The 17,913-nt window shown below is 38.7% G+C and overlaps 1 protein-coding gene across 13 annotated transcripts in view; it reads left to right on the forward strand.

The window, feature by feature from the left end:
* SPAG9 (sperm associated antigen 9) overlaps nucleotides 1-17,913 on the forward strand; it is a 134,027-nt gene that overhangs the window by 100,794 nt on the left and 15,320 nt on the right. For all 13 annotated transcript variants that reach the window (XM_043584048.1, XM_043584050.1, XM_043584045.1 and 10 more), the window contains 12 exons: nucleotides 2,431-2,561; nucleotides 4,857-4,913; nucleotides 5,934-6,107; nucleotides 7,201-7,330; nucleotides 9,222-9,311; nucleotides 9,914-10,081; nucleotides 10,498-10,669; nucleotides 12,904-13,122; nucleotides 13,403-13,598; nucleotides 14,997-15,122; nucleotides 16,386-16,466; nucleotides 17,421-17,488. In XM_043584048.1, the coding sequence (XP_043439983.1) occupies nucleotides 2,431-2,561; nucleotides 4,857-4,913; nucleotides 5,934-6,107; nucleotides 7,201-7,330; nucleotides 9,222-9,311; nucleotides 9,914-10,081; nucleotides 10,498-10,669; nucleotides 12,904-13,122; nucleotides 13,403-13,598; nucleotides 14,997-15,122; nucleotides 16,386-16,466; nucleotides 17,421-17,488 (1,612 nt within the window). The remainder of the gene's footprint in view (nucleotides 1-2,430; nucleotides 2,562-4,856; nucleotides 4,914-5,933; nucleotides 6,108-7,200; nucleotides 7,331-9,221; nucleotides 9,312-9,913; nucleotides 10,082-10,497; nucleotides 10,670-12,903; nucleotides 13,123-13,402; nucleotides 13,599-14,996; nucleotides 15,123-16,385; nucleotides 16,467-17,420; nucleotides 17,489-17,913) is intronic.

Below are 17,913 nucleotides of genomic sequence, written 5' to 3' on the forward strand. Positions count from 1 at the left end.
CTCTCTCTCAAAATAAATCAAAGTAAACTTAAAAAGAAAAGAAAAGAGATGGTCTGTTTGTGGTCTTGAATAGGATAGCTCGTGTTCCCACATGGTATCCAGGTGCTGAGCTTTCTGGCGACCTGTGGTGTGCTTATTTTTTCCTGTGGCTCTGTGCCTTGACCTGCATTTGCTTGTTCAAGCTCAAGGACCAGTTGAAACATTTTGGGATTTATTATTGTTTGTTTTGTCTCAAATTTTGAATTTGAAATATGAAAGCTTAATAATAAAAGTTGTTTAATAGTATTTAACAAAAAGATGAGCTCTAGAACTTTAATAGGAGTCAATCAGCTTATATTGTTTTCAACATATGCAAATTCAAAAAACTGAATATGAGTTTCTTGCCAGTATAATTAGCATACTAGTAATTCTTCTGGCTTCTAGATTATTATTCCTATAGCAGGTGTCTGCTGGTCAAGCATCAGCCTTGAGATATGTGGGTGCCCTGTAGAAGATGCTTAATTGATGCCCCTTTAGTCTCACTTTTTGTTTATAAACTTTTTTTCTTTTTTTTTCTTTTCTGAGAGACAGAGAGGGGCAGAGGGAAAGGGAGAATCTTAAGCAGGCCCCATGCCCAGTGCAAAGCCCGATGCGGGGCTTTTCTCACAACCCCGTGAGATCATGACCTGAGCCAAAACCAAGAGTTGGACACTTAACCAACTGAACTACACAGGTGCCCCTAATATGTAATACTTGATACATACCAAAAATATACATAACACATGTAAGTTACGAAACATAATAAATTAACATAAGGACCCCACTGCCTAACCTAAGAACTAGAACATTATCAAACAGTGAAGATACCCTGTGCTCCCCGCTTCCAGAGGAGACCACTGTCCTATATTTATCATTTTCTTACCTTTGGGGGAAAAAAAAAAAGAATTTTATCAGAGCGCCTTCCTGGCTCAGTCAGTAGAGTGTGTGATTCTTGATCTTAGGGTCATGAGTTCAAGCCCCATGTTGGACATAGTAGAACTAACATAAAAATATATTAAAAAAATTTTTTTTATCATATCATGCATATATGTATCACTACAAAATATGGTTCAATTTTCATTGTTTTTTATTTCATAGTTGAAGATTTACTTGTTATTTATTTTGAGAGAGAGAAGTGTGTGCACGAACACAGGGAAAGAGCGGGTCGGGGGGTGGGGGCGGGGTGGGGGTGGGTAGAGAATCCCAAGCAGGTTCCTTGCTGTCAGAGCAGAGCCTGATGTGGGGCTTGAGCTCACAAACCATGAAATCATGACCTGAGCCGAAACCAAGAGTCAGATGGCTAACTGAATGAGCCACCCATGTGCCCTAAGATTTACTTCTTTTGCTCAGTATTATGTTTTTGAGATCACTTGTGTTACCGTATAATGCTGTAAGTTTTGCATGTTCACTGCTTTATATATATCCCATTGTATGAATATATTACAATTTAAGTATCTGCTTTCCTATTAATGTATATTTAGGTGATTTTCAGCTTTTTACAGCACCACAAACAATGTTGTTGTGAACAGTCTAGAACAAGTCTTCTGCGAGGGTAGATAACCTTGTAGTGTGGTTACCATGTTGCAGATTCGAAGTTCTTTCATCATCTGCTGTTTGACTTCTGTTTAAAGGAGAGGACAAAGTAGGAGACTCCTGAGTGCTAAGCTCAGCCTCTTTCTTAACTTTTCCACCCTTTCCGTTTTGATCCCCAATGTGTATACTCTGCTCAGCGAAACAGAAACCTTGCAGTTAAACCAACTTTCCTCCCCAGAAGAGCATTTAGGAATTACAGTAGAAGGAAGTTGACTTGAGCATGCCTTCTTGGGACTTAACCACAGTCACATCCTTTCCTCTCTTTAAGAAGAACTCTAGTTAATACACTTGTTGTATTTCTGTTGGTGCTTTAGTGACTCTTAGAGTTGGGCATCTCGGTGATCTAACTAGGCTGTAAGCCTACTGTCTGTGCTAGCCTTGGATATGTATATGATGGGTAGTCTGAGGTAAACAACCCCTTTCAGAACTAAATTGTAAAAATTGCTGAATAATTAGCGTTTGTTGTAGAACATCAACTGAAAATAATGTTATTAGAGGAACATTTCCAGGTGAGCTTGTTAAGTCTATATAGATATATTTTGTTAATCTTTTTTGGTTGTAGTTCAAAATCTACACTGTTCTTTGCATTTTCCTTATGGTATATTCAAATATCTCTATTTTCAGAAATTAAATTGTATACCTTTCTTCATCATAGGTAATTATTTAAATCTCTCTATTGATTTTATTTTTAGAAGATTATTTCTCTTTAAATGATCCAGTAGATTAGAAATTAAGAAATCTTTCAAAGCTTTAAGTTTAACATAACACCAAAACAGACATAGGCTCCCAGAGTGATCTGCAGTGTTCTTTTCGTTACAGAGTGATATTCCCACAGCCCAGAGGAAGCGGTTTACTAGAGTAGAAATGGCCCGTGTTCTAATGGAGAGAAACCAGTATAAAGAGAGATTGATGGAGCTTCAGGAAGCTGTTCGATGGACAGAGATGATTCGGTGAGAAGTGCCTCTTGGTGTTTTTCTAGTATTGTTTCCTAGGTTTGAACATTCCTTCACTCAGAACTAGAGTCTTGCCTTGGGGATCCAAACCTCTTACTCTGTTTACTAGGAGATACCTTTTTTTTTTTTTTAATTAACTTGGATTTTTACAGAAGTTTACTTATTTTGAGAGAGAGAGATCGCGCAGCCACAAGTGCACAAACGTGGGAGGGAGAGAGAGAGAGAGAAAGAGACAGGATCCCAAGCAGGGTCCCACGCTGTCAGATCATGACGTGAGCCAAAACCAAGATGCTTAACCTACTGCGCCACCCAGGCACCCCACTAGGAGATACTTTCTAAAGTAACACTAGGAAGTAGGAACAGAATGTGATCAAAGTGGGTGCCTTTTGAGCAAAGGGCCCTTGGCAAATATTCCTATGACCTCTAAAAGGTAATTGTTATTACTTATGAATGGTGGTCATTTTTCAAAAGAATATAGAAATTGACAACTACTTTTGCAATAATGTCAGGAAAAGATAAAAATTTCTTGTGCCAAACAGGAAACTAAGTCATTTTTCTCAGTGTCTTTCTGTAAAATACTCTTGTTTGGTTTTCCCTCTTTTCTGACTATTCATGCAAAATGTACCTTCTGTTGACATCTTTGTTGGTTGGATCTTAGATCACACCTACTGCTGCCATCTTATGGTCATACTTAGTAACAGTGTTCTTTACTTAAAATTTTTTTTTTTTTTTTTAACATTTATTCATTTTTGAGAAACCGACAGAGTGCAAGCAGGGGAGAGGCAGAGAGAAGGAGAACACAGAATCCAAAGCAGGTTTCAGGCTCCAAACTGTCAGCACAGAACCTGATGCGGGGCTCGAACTCACGAGCTGTGAGATCGTGACCTGAGCTGAAGTTGGACACTTAACCAACTGAGCCACTCAGGCACTCCGCCCATATTTTTGAGTTTAGATTCCCATGTCAGATTTACCAATAACAGTACATATACACCAATACATCATATTAAAGTTTATAAGCATATTTTTTAACCTCCAACTTTTACTTGTTTGTGATTACATTATTTAACAGTTTATACATCTTTTACCAATGTCGTACTAGAATGAAAGTACTTTGAATAGCACATTGACAATTTGCTAAAATTGTAATTGCTTATAGCTGCTAACAAGGAAGGAGATCAGAATTTGATCTTCATTTATTGGTCAAAGAAACTGATGTACTAAGAAGCTTGTTCTTAACTCTCACATTTAATGGATATTAAATAAATAATGGATAAATGTTTTAAAAATTGAGGTATATAGACAGGTTCTACTTTTCATGGCTATTTTTTTTCATTTTTTTAAATGTTTATTTATTTTTGACACAGAGAGAGGGAGAGGCAGAGTGCAAGTGGGGAGGGGCAGAGAGAGAGAGAGACACACACACACACACACACACACACACACACACAGAATCAGAAGCAGGCTCCAGGCTCTGAGCTGTCAGCACAGAGCCCGACATGGGGCTCGAACCCACGAACTGTGAGATCATGACCTGAGCCGAAGTCGGACACTTAACCAACTGAGCCACCCAGGCGCCCCATCATTGCTGTTTTTAATTCTAACAGCCATGTGGTGTTCCACAAAAGAAATGGTAGCTCACTTTTAACTTTTTCATTGAATTAAAAGATGTTTTAAATTCAGTCCTTTAAAAAACAGTGAAAACTGAACTCTGATAGTGAAAGCGGAATCCTTACCACCTTACTAAATTGGTATGGAGTGCCAAATTCTGAAATTTTCTTGAACTACCAGTTTATCCCCATCTCTGGTGATCTTTTCAGTAATGGGAAAGTTTTAGTCCTGTGAAAAATGACACATCAGAACAGTAAAGTTACAGGTTATTTTATGAGAACTTAGAGCATGAGATGATAGAGACCTTTATGTAAAGATAAGGGTTTAGGATTTATAAGACAGTATTTTGACATAAGGGAGAATTGGAGGATATCTCTTCAATAAAAAATTTTAAATATTAACATTCAGGCATGTTAGCTGCCTGTTTAGCACAGATAACAGTCTTGTCACTGTTAGCAGACTGGACTCTTGATGAAGGGATGGTGTTTTATTTATCTTAGTTGTATTAGCCTTTACAGGTTGACTGACAGTTGATAGGTCAAAGCAACTACTTACTGAATTTAATTGCTGATTCTCCTTTGTGTATTTCATGAACTTCTTGGGTCCTCTGTTCTTCAGATAGAAAGCTAGAACACCTAACTGATAAAACATTTTTTCTTTCTTTGTTTTTCTTTTCAAATGTAGTGCATCAAGAGAAAATCCAGCCATGCAGGAAAAAAAAAGGTCAAGCATTTGGCAGTTGTAAGTATCTAAAAACACATAAAGATATCAGAGAGCACTTTGAAACAAGAAGATTACAGTCAGAATTTTTTTAAGTGTGATTTTATGTCTTCTTTCTTTTTAAAATTTGGAGTATATGGCTAAACTGTACTTCTTCTTTTTAATATGTAGCATGCCAGCTCGGTAAGGCTATTCTTGAGGACAAAACATATGCTATCGTAAGCTGCATCATGTTGGTTGTGCATTTGGTGGAATCTTCTGCTAAATTAAATAAAAACTATTGGAGATTATTCATAGAGTTGATAATTACCTGGATCCTCAGTGAATAAGTTAACGTGGATTCGCTGGTTCTGTGATTGTTATGGAACTTGACAAAGTAAAGCTTAGAAATTTAGTGTCTGTAGGTTTGAGAAGTGTGTATATTTGTGTGTTTTGGACTTGAATTATGTTCCTGCTAGAAGTACTGTGCATTTACTATGCTTAAAACATCCATTTTTTGGTGAATCTGCTGTTTATTGGAAGTGTTCATTCTTTTCAGTGGATGTGAAGGTAGATCTATGATTTGAGCTTAATAGAAATATGTATAAGATGTTAAAATGGCAATATGTGTTCCAGTGCTTTCTTACTATTTTTAGAATTGGCAAACTAAGCTTCTGTTCAAATCTTGCAGCCATAACCTCGCTGTTTAACCACTACTCACCAAGTAGGAGCTAGGAACCATCTTACTTTATTTCTTTATTACAGGAAGTTCCCTGTACTTAAGACTTTCTTCCTTTCATTATGTGAATTGCTAATTGAAGAACAAGGGTCTGCCATTTTAAGCAATAGTTTCTCTTTACTGAATGTGTGAGTTTGGCTGTGAGTGAGTTAATTGCTAAGTAGTATATGACTACAAAAATCTTTCTGCCAGTTTCTAACTCATTGCCTTGTAAAAGCATTCTAACTTGTGGAAAGTTATGGACTGTTTCTCACAGTGCATGAAATAAGGCTCTTACTGTCTCTCGCTCACTCACTCTCTCTCACTCTCACTTTTTTCTTTAGTTTCAGCCGACTTTTTAGCTCCTCAAGTAATACTGCTAAGAAACCTGAACCACCTGTTAATTTGAAGTACAATGCACCCACCTCTCATGTTACTCCTTCTGTCAAGAAAAGAAGCAGCACCTTATCTCAGCTCCCTGGGGATAAGTCCAAAGCCTTTGATTTCCTTAGCGAAGAGTAAGTATTTTCCAGACTTGTGCTTATGCTCTAAAAATAAGTTAACAGTTAAGATATTCTTGCCGCTTATCAGATCAGCTATAAGGTTCACAATAAGTCTATAAAGAAACCATTTTTGTAATGTGGCTGTGTACCTTTAAGTAAATTACTTGTAGTCAATATCTTTTATGAAAATTGCATGTCAGGGCTTTCATAAACAGAGAATTGCTTTAAAATGTCTCCTTGGTGCTGGTATAACAACACTGACAAATATCAGTAGAGTTAAAGGCCTCTATGAGCCTATATCCTGGATGTTTGAACATTTCCTTTGGTGTCACAAGTAGCTGAATTTCTCTCCTGACTCTGCTACTCCTTAGGTCCATGACTTTGGACAAGCTAACCTCTCCGAGCCCCAGTGTCCCTGCCTGTAAAATGAGTATGATAACCTGGCTCAGGGACACTAGGGTTAAATTATATAGTGCTTTATATATAAAGTGTTTGGCACACAGATTGGTTAACTACCACCTACACAGCAAATCACCTCACAAAAATTTAAATAGCCCAAAGAAAGACCAACTATTTTCAGGATGGTTTTCTTTGTTATTTTACTCCATCGTTCACAAGCTTATCCAGTCAGTTTGCACTTTTGTCTTTGGAAACAAATTAATGGGGCCCAGAAATGAACCTTTTATTATCTTCCTAAGACCATATTGATTTGTTGATCTTCAGTCACTTCTAGTACATTCCCAGGCATTAGAAAATTCTCAGTAAATGTTTGTTGAATGAACAAAAAAGGGAGGAACTAAAGATATTTAAGAATTTTTCCCTTTCATATGGCCAAAATCTGAAACCTGATAGAAATCTGATGGCTGATGTTTAAACATAATAAAACAGACTGCTTGCTAATCTGTTAAAGCTTGAATGCTGTACCGCCCGCAAAACTTTAAAAAGACCAGCTTTAGGATAATACTTCTTAAGGCAAAAGTCTGAAGTAAACTCTTCTGAAATTATGTAATTTTTTGGTTGTTATTTTTGCTCTCTCAGTGGGAAGGGGGAGAGATGCTGTTGTTATTGTATCCCCTTAATTAAAAAGGGATATCTCTTTTCCTTTTAGAACTGAAGCTAGTTTAGCCTCACGCAGAGAACAGAAGAGAGAACAGTATCGCCAGGTAAAGGCACACGTCCAGAAGGAAGATGGTAGAGTGCAGGCTTTTGGCTGGAGTCTGCCTCAAAAGTACAAACAGGTAACATGTGAACATGGTAAGAGCCTCTAGTGGAAATGCAAGGGGAGAGGAGTGTCCCTGGGCACGAAGGAATTGAAATACAGGTCTCAAAACCTGCTCATTTCAAGTTCATTGATTTGGCACACATTTAGAGAAGGGTTCAGGGTAGTGGTTCTCAGGCTGTTTTCTGGAGCCCCAGAGCCCAAAAGAAGTGCCTGAGTCGGTGAGGAGGGAGGGAGAGGGTCAACAGGAGGTTTCTCAAGTGTGTGGGACTTGAGGTATCCTGCTGGTTTGTTTCTTGTGTTTTTGTTTTGTTTTGTTTTTAGTGAAGTAGAGTCGACATATAGCATTATATTAGTTTCAGGTATACAACATAATAATTTGATATTTTGTATATTTTGCAATGATCACCACAATAAGTCTAGTTAATAGTTAACATCCATCACTGAACGTGGTTTCAGATTTTTTTTCTTGCAGTGAGAACTTTAAAGATTCCTCTCTTAGCAACTTTAAATGTGCAATACAGTATTATTAATTATAGTTGTCGTGCTGTACATTACATCCCCATGACTTATTTTATAACTGGGAGTTTGCACTTTTTGACCGCCTTTACGAACCACTTCACCTACTTCTCACCCTGCCTCTAGCAGCCACCAGTTTATTCTCTGTATTTGAGCTTTGTATGTTTGTTTAAGATTCCACATATGAGTGAGATCATATGGTATTTGTCTTTCTCTGTCTGAATTTATTTCACTTACCATAATGCCCTTAAGTTCCATCCATGTTGTCACAAATGGCAAGATACCATTATGGCTGGATAATATTCCATTGTATTTGTATATCATATTTCCTTTCTGTGTTCTTTTATCGATGGACACTTAGGTTGTTTCCATGTCCTTGCTGCTGTAAATAATGCTGCGGTGAGCATAGAGATCCATATATCTTTTCAAGTTAATGTTTTTGTTTTCTCCAGGTAAATACCCAGAAGTGGAATTGCTGCATTGTATGGTAGTTCTATTTTTAATTTTTTTTGTAAGTAATCTTTGTGCCCAACGCAGGGCTTAAACTCACGACCCCGAGATCAAGAGTCACATACTCTACTGGCTGAGCCAGCCAGGCACCCCTATTTTTAATTTTTTGAGGAACCTCCATCCTATTTTCCACGGTGGCTACACCAATTTACATTCGCACCTACAGAGGCACAAGGGTTCCCCTTTCTCCACATCCTTGCCAACACTTGTTATTTCTTGTCTTTTTGATAATAGCAATTGTGGTGTGAAGTGATATCTCACTGTGGTTTTGATTTGCATTTCCCTGGTGATTAATGATGCTGAGCATCTTTTTATGTACCTGTTAGCTGTCTGTATGTCTTCTTTGGAAAAATGTTTATTCAGATCATCTGACCATCTTTTAATCCAATTTGGGTGGGGAGCTATTGAGTTTAATGAGTATCCTGACCTATTTCAGTATTTGAAGATTTCATTTTTTAAAAAAACACATCTATTTTTTAGAAGTTTTAAGAAACCATTGTCATGGAGCCTTTCAGACTATTGATGTAAAACTCAGTTCACTTCTACAGGAACTTGTCTGCTTCCATATTTCCTCCGCTCAAAGACTCAGCACATGTGTACACATGCACACACATACATGCTCCTGAACACACATATGCATGAACATGTTCATGAATTAGTGTATCTCTTAAGAGCTCCCATGGTATCTTGTTTATTGTTTCTAATTGCCACGTGATGACTTTCTGCTTATTTTTCAAATAAGAATAACAAAATTAACTTGAACTTGATTTCAAAGAAAAAATATGTACTATCAGGGCTTGCTCATGGCTCAGTGGTTCTGTGAATTCACTTTTGATGAGGCTTACCAATGTGTCTTTTTCTCTCCTCTTCCTAATTATTAGGTAACCAATGGCCAAGGGGAAAATAAGATGAAAAATCTACCTGTGCCTGTCTATCTCAGACCCCTAGATGAAAAAGATACATCCATGAAGGTAGATTATATTTTGGAGTTAAAGAAAATATTTCTTAAGCTCTGGGTGGATTTTTCCCCCTAAAACCAAGAAAGTTTAAATTCTACTTCTGTGAGTGAGGTTATTGTTTCTTTCGTAGTTTTAAACTGGGATACTTTGAATATTAAAGACCTGTATTCATGGGGCGCCTGTCTGATTCAGAGCATGAGATTCTTAATCTCAGGGTATTGAGTTCAAGCCCCTTGTTGGGGAGTACCCAGTGGGAGTAAGCCCCACTTAAAAGGAAAAGAAAGAAAGAGAGAGAGAGAGAGAGAGAGAGAAAGAAAGAGAGAGAGAGAGAGAGAGAGAGAGAAAGAAAAAGAGAGAGAGAGAGAGAGAGAAAAGGAAAGAAAGAAAGAAAAGAAAAGAAAAAAGAAAAAGGGGAGGGAGGGAGGAAGGAAGGAAAGAAAGAAGGGAAAGAGGAAAGGAAAGGAAAAGGAAAGGGAAAGGAAAGGAAGAAAGAAAGAAACAAGAAGACCTCTATTCCTAATCATTAGATTGTTAAAGAAATGTGAAATATTCTAAACATTTTTAGAGACAAAATAGATGTAATACCTTTTTTTCTTCTTCTTAAACCCAAAAAGCTGTGGTGTGCTGTTGGAGTCAACTTATCAGGTGGGAAGACCAGAGACGGTGGTTCTGTTGTTGGAGCAAGTGTCTTTTACAAAGATGTTGCTGGTTTGGATACAGAAGGCAGTAAACAGCGAAGTGCATCACAGAGTAGTTTAGACAAGTTAGACCAGGAACTTAAGGTAAGCGTGTGCACTAACATCTGACCTCTTTGTTTTTGCTCTTTGGTCCAAAACTGTTTTCTGGACCATCTTCTAATTGGGATTATTACGCCTTTGCTTATTCCTTGTGCTCTTTTCTAGAGCATATTTTACATACAATAAGCTATATATACACTTGAAAATGGTACAGTTCAAAGAGTTTTGACAAATGTATGCACCCATTTAGGAGCCATCACAGTCAAGAACTAGAACATTTTTATCACTGCTATTTTCTAGTCTACTAATTAATATTGAAAGGTGGTTATATTTTTAATCTTTCAAATAATCTGCAGACAAACTCAAAATAGCATTGGCCTTTACTGTAATAGCACTGACCTATGAAGTATACATACATATTATTTTAAACATTCTTTTTTTTTTTTACTTTGTATACATAGGAACAACAGAAGGAGTTAAAAAATCAAGAAGAATTATCCAGTCTAGTCTGGATCTGTACCAGCACTCATTCAGCTACAAAAGTAATCATTATTGATGCTATTCAACCAGGCAACATCCTAGACAGTTTTACTGTGTGTAACTCTCATGTTCTCTGTATAGCCAGTGTACCAGGTAAGGGTAAGCCACACCCCTTTCTCCCTACCATCTACATCTTTGTATTGGCAGGAACTGACTTATTTACCGGAGATATGGTCATGCACCACTCTCATGGAGTTTATGTTCTAGTTGGGGAAGACCAAAACTAAACTGGAAACAAATAACTAAACAAGATATTTTCAGTACTATGAAGAAAGTGAAACACGGTAATATGAGAAGATGATTGGTGGGCAGAGAGTAAGAGCCTGTTTAGATTGATTGATAAGAGAAGGCTTTCTAAAGTTCTGTATTGAATATTATGTGATGTTTAAACATTGGTTTAAACATGAAACAGGTTGGTGATATGTCTGTACAGTGGAATATTACTCAGTCATAAAAAGGAATGAAATTCTGGTATGTACTACAACATAGATTAATTTTGGAAACATGCCAAGCAAAATATAACCCAGACACAAAAGGACAAATGTTGTATGATTCCATTTATATAAGGGATCTAGACTAGGCAGATTCACAAAGACAGAGATGGATTAGAACTTACCAGGGCTGGGCCAGGAGGGGCTTGGGGAATAGGGAGTTACTGTGTAATGGGTACTGATTTTCTGGGTGGGTGATGGAAGAGGTTTAGACATAGATGGTTGTGGTGCTTGCATAACATTGTGAATGTAATTAATGCCACTGAACTGAACCCTTAAGAACATTAAATTATAAAGTTTTATGTTATATATGTATATCTTACTCCAATAAAATATTTTAATGTCTATGTAAAAACAGCTTTCTAAATAAAACTGAAGGGATTTATCTTTATATGGCAAATGCTTAGTATTAAATGTATCACTAATATCCTTAGACACTGTATACACCTAGGGTGATCAGTTTTTTTTTTTAAATGCTTATTTTTGAGAGAGGGAGTAAGAGTGGTTTAGGGGCAGAGAGAGAAGAGGGAGAGAATCTCAAGCAGGCTCTGCACTCACAGTCCTGACGTGGATCTCAATCTCACAAACTGTGAGATCATGACCTTAGCCAAAATCAAGAGCCAGATGCTTAACTGACTGAGCCTCCCAGACACCCTAGGATGATCAGTTTTTAATAGTGTGGGAAGTCCATATTTTATTTTATCGTTTTTGTTTATTTTAAAGTTTATTTATTTGGAGGGAGGGAGGAAGGGAGAGAGAGAGAGAGAGAGAGAGAGAACAAGAACCAGTGGGTGAGGGGCAGAGAGACAGAGACAGAGAGCCCAAGGCAGGGCTCAGCCCTCAAAATGTGAGATTGTGACCTGAGCCAAAGTTGGATGCTTAACTGACTGAGCCACTGTGGCACCATGGAAGTCCTTCTTTTGTTTTGTTTTATTTTGTTTTGTTTTGTTTCATTTCATTTCAATTTCTTTATTTTATTTTATTTTATTTTATTTTATTTTATTTTATTTTATTTTATTTTATTTTTTATTTAAATGTTTATTTTTGAGAGTATGCACATGAGCAGGGGAGGAGCAGAGAGAGAGGGAGAGAGAATCCCAAACAGGCTGTGCACTGACAGCAGCGAGCATGATGAGGGGCCCAAACTCACGAACCATGAGATCATGACCTGAGCCGACACCAAGAGTCGGACGCTTAACCGACTGGGCCACCCAGGCACCCCCAGAAGTCCAGATTTTAAATAGTAATCTTGATAATTAAAAAATTGTTCTTGGGGCGCCTGGGTGGCGCAGTCGGTTAAGCGTCCGACTTCAGCCAGGTCACGATCTCGCGGTCCGTGAGTTCGAGCCCCGCGTCAGGCTCTGGGCTGATGGCTCGGAGCCTGGAGCCTGTTCCCGATTCTGTGTCTCCCTCTCTCTCTGCCCCTCCCCCATTCATGCTCTGTCTCTCTCTGTCCCAAAAATAAATAAACGTTGAAAAAAAAAAAAATTAAAAAAAAAAAATTGTTCTTGCTGATTTGTCAGATAATAGATTTCCTTGTTTGAAACCTCATTAGGTGGCTGCTGAGGAGCTCCTTAAGAACAGAAGTGTCACGTTGTGACATTTTCATGTTTACTTGTGCTTGCAGGACTAGAAATACCAATTTTTTAAGCTACTTTCTCATTTTGTGATGGTTAGTTTAAATAAAATTTAAAGTTACCCTCCTGGCAGTGTATTCGAGTAGCCTTTTGTCTCCCCTCCATAACCTCATTTCAAACCTATAGTTGCCTTAATGGAGAAAATGCTACTTACAGGGGTTTACTTAGCTATTAGAAAAAGGTTTATCTCGTTTTTCAGGAGCCAGAGAAACAGACTACCCTGCGGGAGAGGAGCTTTCAGAATCTGGACAGGTAGACAAAGCGTCTCTGTGTGGCAGCGTGACCAGCAACAGCTCAGCAGAGACAGACAGCCTGTTGGGGGGCATCACCGTAGTTGGTTGTTCTACAGAAGGTGTGACAGCAGCCGCCACTTCCCCCAGTACCAACGGTGCTTCTCCAGTGATGGAAAAACCACCAGGTATCTCTCTCCTCCTTACATGTCTTCAGTGTCCGGAGTCTGAGACTGTCTCACGTGTCTCATTATGGACTCATACTTAATGTAGGTCTTGAAGTGACGAGGATGAAAGAGCTTGAAAGAAGACACTGTGATGACTGTTAAGGATTCTAGTATCTCATGATACAGTGTGGAGGAGGACGGGGTCAGTGGAGTGGAATTCTACGGGGGTGTTTTGTGCGGGGAAACTATTGGGAGGAAAGCTCAAATTCCGAATGGCTAGCATGTGTTATTTATTTTGTAGAAAAGGAAGCAGAAAACAGTGAGGTTGATGAGAACGTTCCAACAGCAGAAGAAGCTACGGAGGCTACAGAAGGCAATGCAGGGACAGCTGAAGACACCGCGGACGCCTCCCAGCCCGGCGTCTACACAGAGCATGTCTTCACGGACCCTCTGGGGGTTCAAATCCCAGAGGACCTCTCGCCTGTGTATCAGTCAAGGTATATGGATGGGTCGGCAACTCAGGAAAGCAGATAAGTGTTTATGTAAAAGGAACCAGAATCCTCTCAAGCAGCCACGGGATGCCCGCTAATGGGATCGTGGCAGACTGTGGTGTCATTATGCATTCCCAGTGTGTCTGTGTCTCCACTTATCCTTCCGCTGCATTCGCTCTGGATTTCCACTCCCTCCTTGCCCCCCTTCAATGTGTTCTCTATTCTAACAACTTAAAAAAAAAAGTCTTACCTGGTCAAAATCTTCCTGGCCATTTTCTCCTCTCATACGATTTCTTTTTTCATTTCCATTCAAACTGTGATTGTGCCATTTTCCTTCCAGTCCTCCTCTTACTTCAACCCTAGTTATCTACAAAATTGGCAGTTTAGACTTCCCATGTGGGCTTGGATGACTTCTGTAAAGTTTGTTTTCTGGCAAACAGCTCTTCCTTTTAATTTTTTAATTTTTTTTAATGTTTATTTATTATTGGGAGACAGAGAGAGACAGAGCATACGCATGAGAGGGGCAGAGGGAGGAGGAGATACAGAATCCAAAGCAGGCTCCAGGCTTTGAGCTGTTAGCACAGAGCCCGACGCAGGGCTTGAACTCACGAACCGCAAGATCGTGACCTGAGCCAAAGTCGGATGCTTAATCAACTGAGCCATCCAGGTGCCCCAAACAGCTCTTCCTTTAAAGTGTTTGATAATACCGGCCCATTTAGTGAATTCTTTAATTTTATTTTCTGCCTTCTCTAGGCCTTTATAGAAAGCTGATGGGGATACATTTAAATGTGATTCTTTTTACAATTTAATAGTCTTCCTCTTAGTTTATAGAACAGTCAAGGGCCTATTAACATTTGTTAATTTAAGAATAAACTCATCTTTTTAGAATTAGCAGGTATGTTTTGGATTTGATAGCTCAGTTATCTTTTTCTAAAAATATTCTGACAATCCAAAAGAAAGAAGGTCTTGGGAGAGAATGCAAGCATGTTTTAACTTAATACTTTATTTTAGAAAATTCTTTATACTCATTCCTTTGTGTGTGTATATGATTTTTTAAACAAACCATCCTTTCCTCTGCTTCCCCCCACCCCCCCGCCCCAAGAAAAAACTTATAAAATTCAAAAGAACCGTAAAGGAGAGCCATAATTATAGTCTGGATATTAACTGCTATATTTCATTACTGTGTCTTAACTCCTTATGTGCACCTTGGTCCTCTCTCATATGTTAATGTTACTTCTGGTATAACTATTGAAATACTGATTATAAGCACTTAAATTTGGCTTTTCTGGAAGTCTAGTGTTTGATTTTATTTTTTCCAAGTGTTAAACTAAAATATAGAAGTGTTCAGTCTCTGGAAACTAGCTAAGCTTACTGCAATCTTTTGCCTTTCCCTACCTTTCCCAGTAATGACTCAGATGCGTATAAAGACCAGATGTCAGTATTGCCAAATGAACAAGACCTGGTAAGAGAAGAAGCCCAGAAAATGAGTAGCCTTTTACCAACTATGTGGCTTGGAGCTCAGAACGGCTGGTAGGTGCTGGCTCTTTTAATATTGAAGTATCTTTAGTTTTTGACTCTTGCTTTTGGAATCAGAAGATAAGTAAGTAAAATGTGGTACGTCGGCGTACAACGAAATATGCAGAGAACTCAAGTACATGCAGATTTTGCGATGATGTTCCAGCTACCTCATAAACTGGACTTGCGCTGCGTATGAATGGTAAATCATATAGTTCTTTGTCATAGAATGTTCTCTTTATATAATTCTCTTGGAGGAAGAGGTAAATAAAACTTTAAAATCTGGGTGATCCAGAAATAGAAGATCCTGGACAGCACAGAGACAGAATTATTGATGCACAGAAGGTTTATATAGCTAGAGTGTATTCAAGAAGTACCAGTGATTAAACGAATCTTTTTGGCTGGGGGAAGGCCCAGTTCCAAACATAACCACTTGGTAAAGTTACTACGAAAACCAGGACAGATCCCTGTCTCAAAGCCTAGGAGATAACTAACATTACATAGCTTATTCACATTCTAGTGCTGTGCGGAGATTCAGAAAATTGTGCTTTCCTGCAGGTCAAGCAAGGTCACTAGTGCGTCTTTTCCATAGGGGTCTAATACTACAAGATGGAGGGACAGCAAACTTTTCTGTGAAGGATCAGATAAGAAATACGTTAGGCTTTGTGGCCATATAATCTCTGTAGCAACTTCTCAACTCCACTGTGGTGGCACAGAAACAGCCATGGCCGTGACCGTGCATAAGTAGATGAGTGTGGCTGTGTTTCAGTTACACTTCACGGACACTGAAGGTTGAGTTTCACATGTCTCAGATGTCATAAAATACTCTTTTGATTTTTTTTTCCCAACTGTTTAAAATGTAAAGACCATTTTTATCTTGCACACTGTACTGAGGCAGATGAAGGGCTAGATTTGGCCTGCGGGGCATAGCTTGCCACTCTCTGATGTAATAAACCAGACTGTTATCAGACAGTTATAGTTCCGTGTGGTAGAAAAGTAAGGTAATTTTTTAAAAAGGAGGTTAGCCAAGGATCCTGAAGTATGTTGTAACCTGAAACTAACCGATCATGTGTTATTCTAGTTCTGGCTTTTCATTCTTCTGTGTTTCTGTTTGCTCAAGCGGCTGATTTCTCTGCATTAGACTCTCGCTGTTTGTTATTTCCTAAGTTTTTTGTGGTAATTCTTCTTTCCTCCTAAAGGGACTTTGTGGTCATTGTGAGATGTAAGCAGCGACTTGATGTTCTCTGTGCCTTACCAGTCTTGATTTTGATCTTGCAGTCTGTATGTGCACTCTTCTGTAGCCCAGTGGAGAGGATGCCTCCATTCCATTAAACTTAAAGATTCGATTCTCAGTATTGTGTAAGTTTTATTTTAGAAATTCTTCCTTTTACAAATATGTATTTTGATATAAACTATCTTTTAAGCCTATTAAAGCTGACATGTGCTTCACGATTAAGTCAGTATCCAGGTTTTTTTTTTTAAACCCTCTTCATGGAGTCAGAGAAGACGAATGAGATTCAGACTCTAACTAGAAAGTAAAATAGTCCTTTTTTTTTTTTTTAATGTTTATTCATTTTTGAAAGACAGAGAGAGACGGAGCACAATCAGGGGTGGGGCGGACAGAGAGGGGGACACAGAATCTGAAGCAGGGTCCAGGCTCTGAGCTGTCAGCACAGAGCCCGACGTGGGGCTCAAACTCACGAACTGCGAGATCATGACCTGAGCCGAAGTCAGATGCTCAACTGACTGAGCCACCCAGGTGCCCGAAAGTAAAATAGTTCTTAAGTAGAGCTTTAAGTGACACTTGCCAGGTTGATTCCTCACCATAGTGTGAGCTCTTTAGTACTCTGGAACCTATTTATGTTTGTTTTAGGATACTTTTTATACTTTGTACTTTGTGAATATGTTGATTGGGGCATTGATTCACTAGTCTGTTTCCATATGTTGACTATCAAAAACTCCAAAGTCCACTCAAGGAGTCTGTCTCTGGTCTGTGAACCTTTTGCAGTGAGAGAAGCTTGGGCCAGAAAGTAAAACCACTGAGTCACCACACAGGCTGTTTATTTAGTTCAGCTGACATTTTCATAGCAAGACTTTCTCAATCTGTTGGTCTCGGGGTTGTGAGTTTGAGCCCCACGTTGGGTGTAGAAATTACTTAAAAATAGAAAAGAGTGTATTATTTGGGTTCTGGTGTAAGCTCCTTGTCTATCATGGGTTGGCCCTCTGAGAGCCTCTGAACTTCTAGCTCAGTAGCATGTGGCACTTCCCACATTCCCACACGGAGTGCTCTGAAACCCCGTTTCCTGTTCGCAGACATGTGAAAGGGATTGTGTTAGTGGCCCTGGCTGACGGCACCCTCGCAATCTTTCACAGAGGAGCTGGTGAGTTGTTACGAATATAGAGTGTGCACTAATCTGTTGCTTTGCAAAAGCATTTTCTAGCAGATTAGCTCTGTTTTAAAGAAATGATACTTAATAGGAGAAAGAGTAAGGGTTTAAACTGAGTGCTAACAGTGTATGACTTTAGTAGATATGTGCGTGCATATAGTTTATCGTTTCAAGGTGCTCTTGCATAATGTGATATGGAGGCACCTGTTTCTCGTTAGTATACTTAATTAGGAGAAGTTTAGGGAGAGGAAATGCTTTCTCTTTTTCAATATTTTAAACACTAATTTACGACCACTTAGATTTGGAAAGTTTTTAAGTTTTTAATTGGATATGGTGTAATCATTTTCATGTCATGTTATTTATATCCTTCCTCTTTTTACAACCAGTATATCTGTCATCAGCAGACAGGGGCTGGTGGA

The sequence above is a fragment of the Prionailurus bengalensis genome, chromosome E1 (genome assembly GCF_016509475.1).
Source record: "Prionailurus bengalensis isolate Pbe53 chromosome E1, Fcat_Pben_1.1_paternal_pri, whole genome shotgun sequence".
NCBI classification, from domain to species: domain Eukaryota; kingdom Metazoa; phylum Chordata; class Mammalia; order Carnivora; family Felidae; genus Prionailurus; species Prionailurus bengalensis.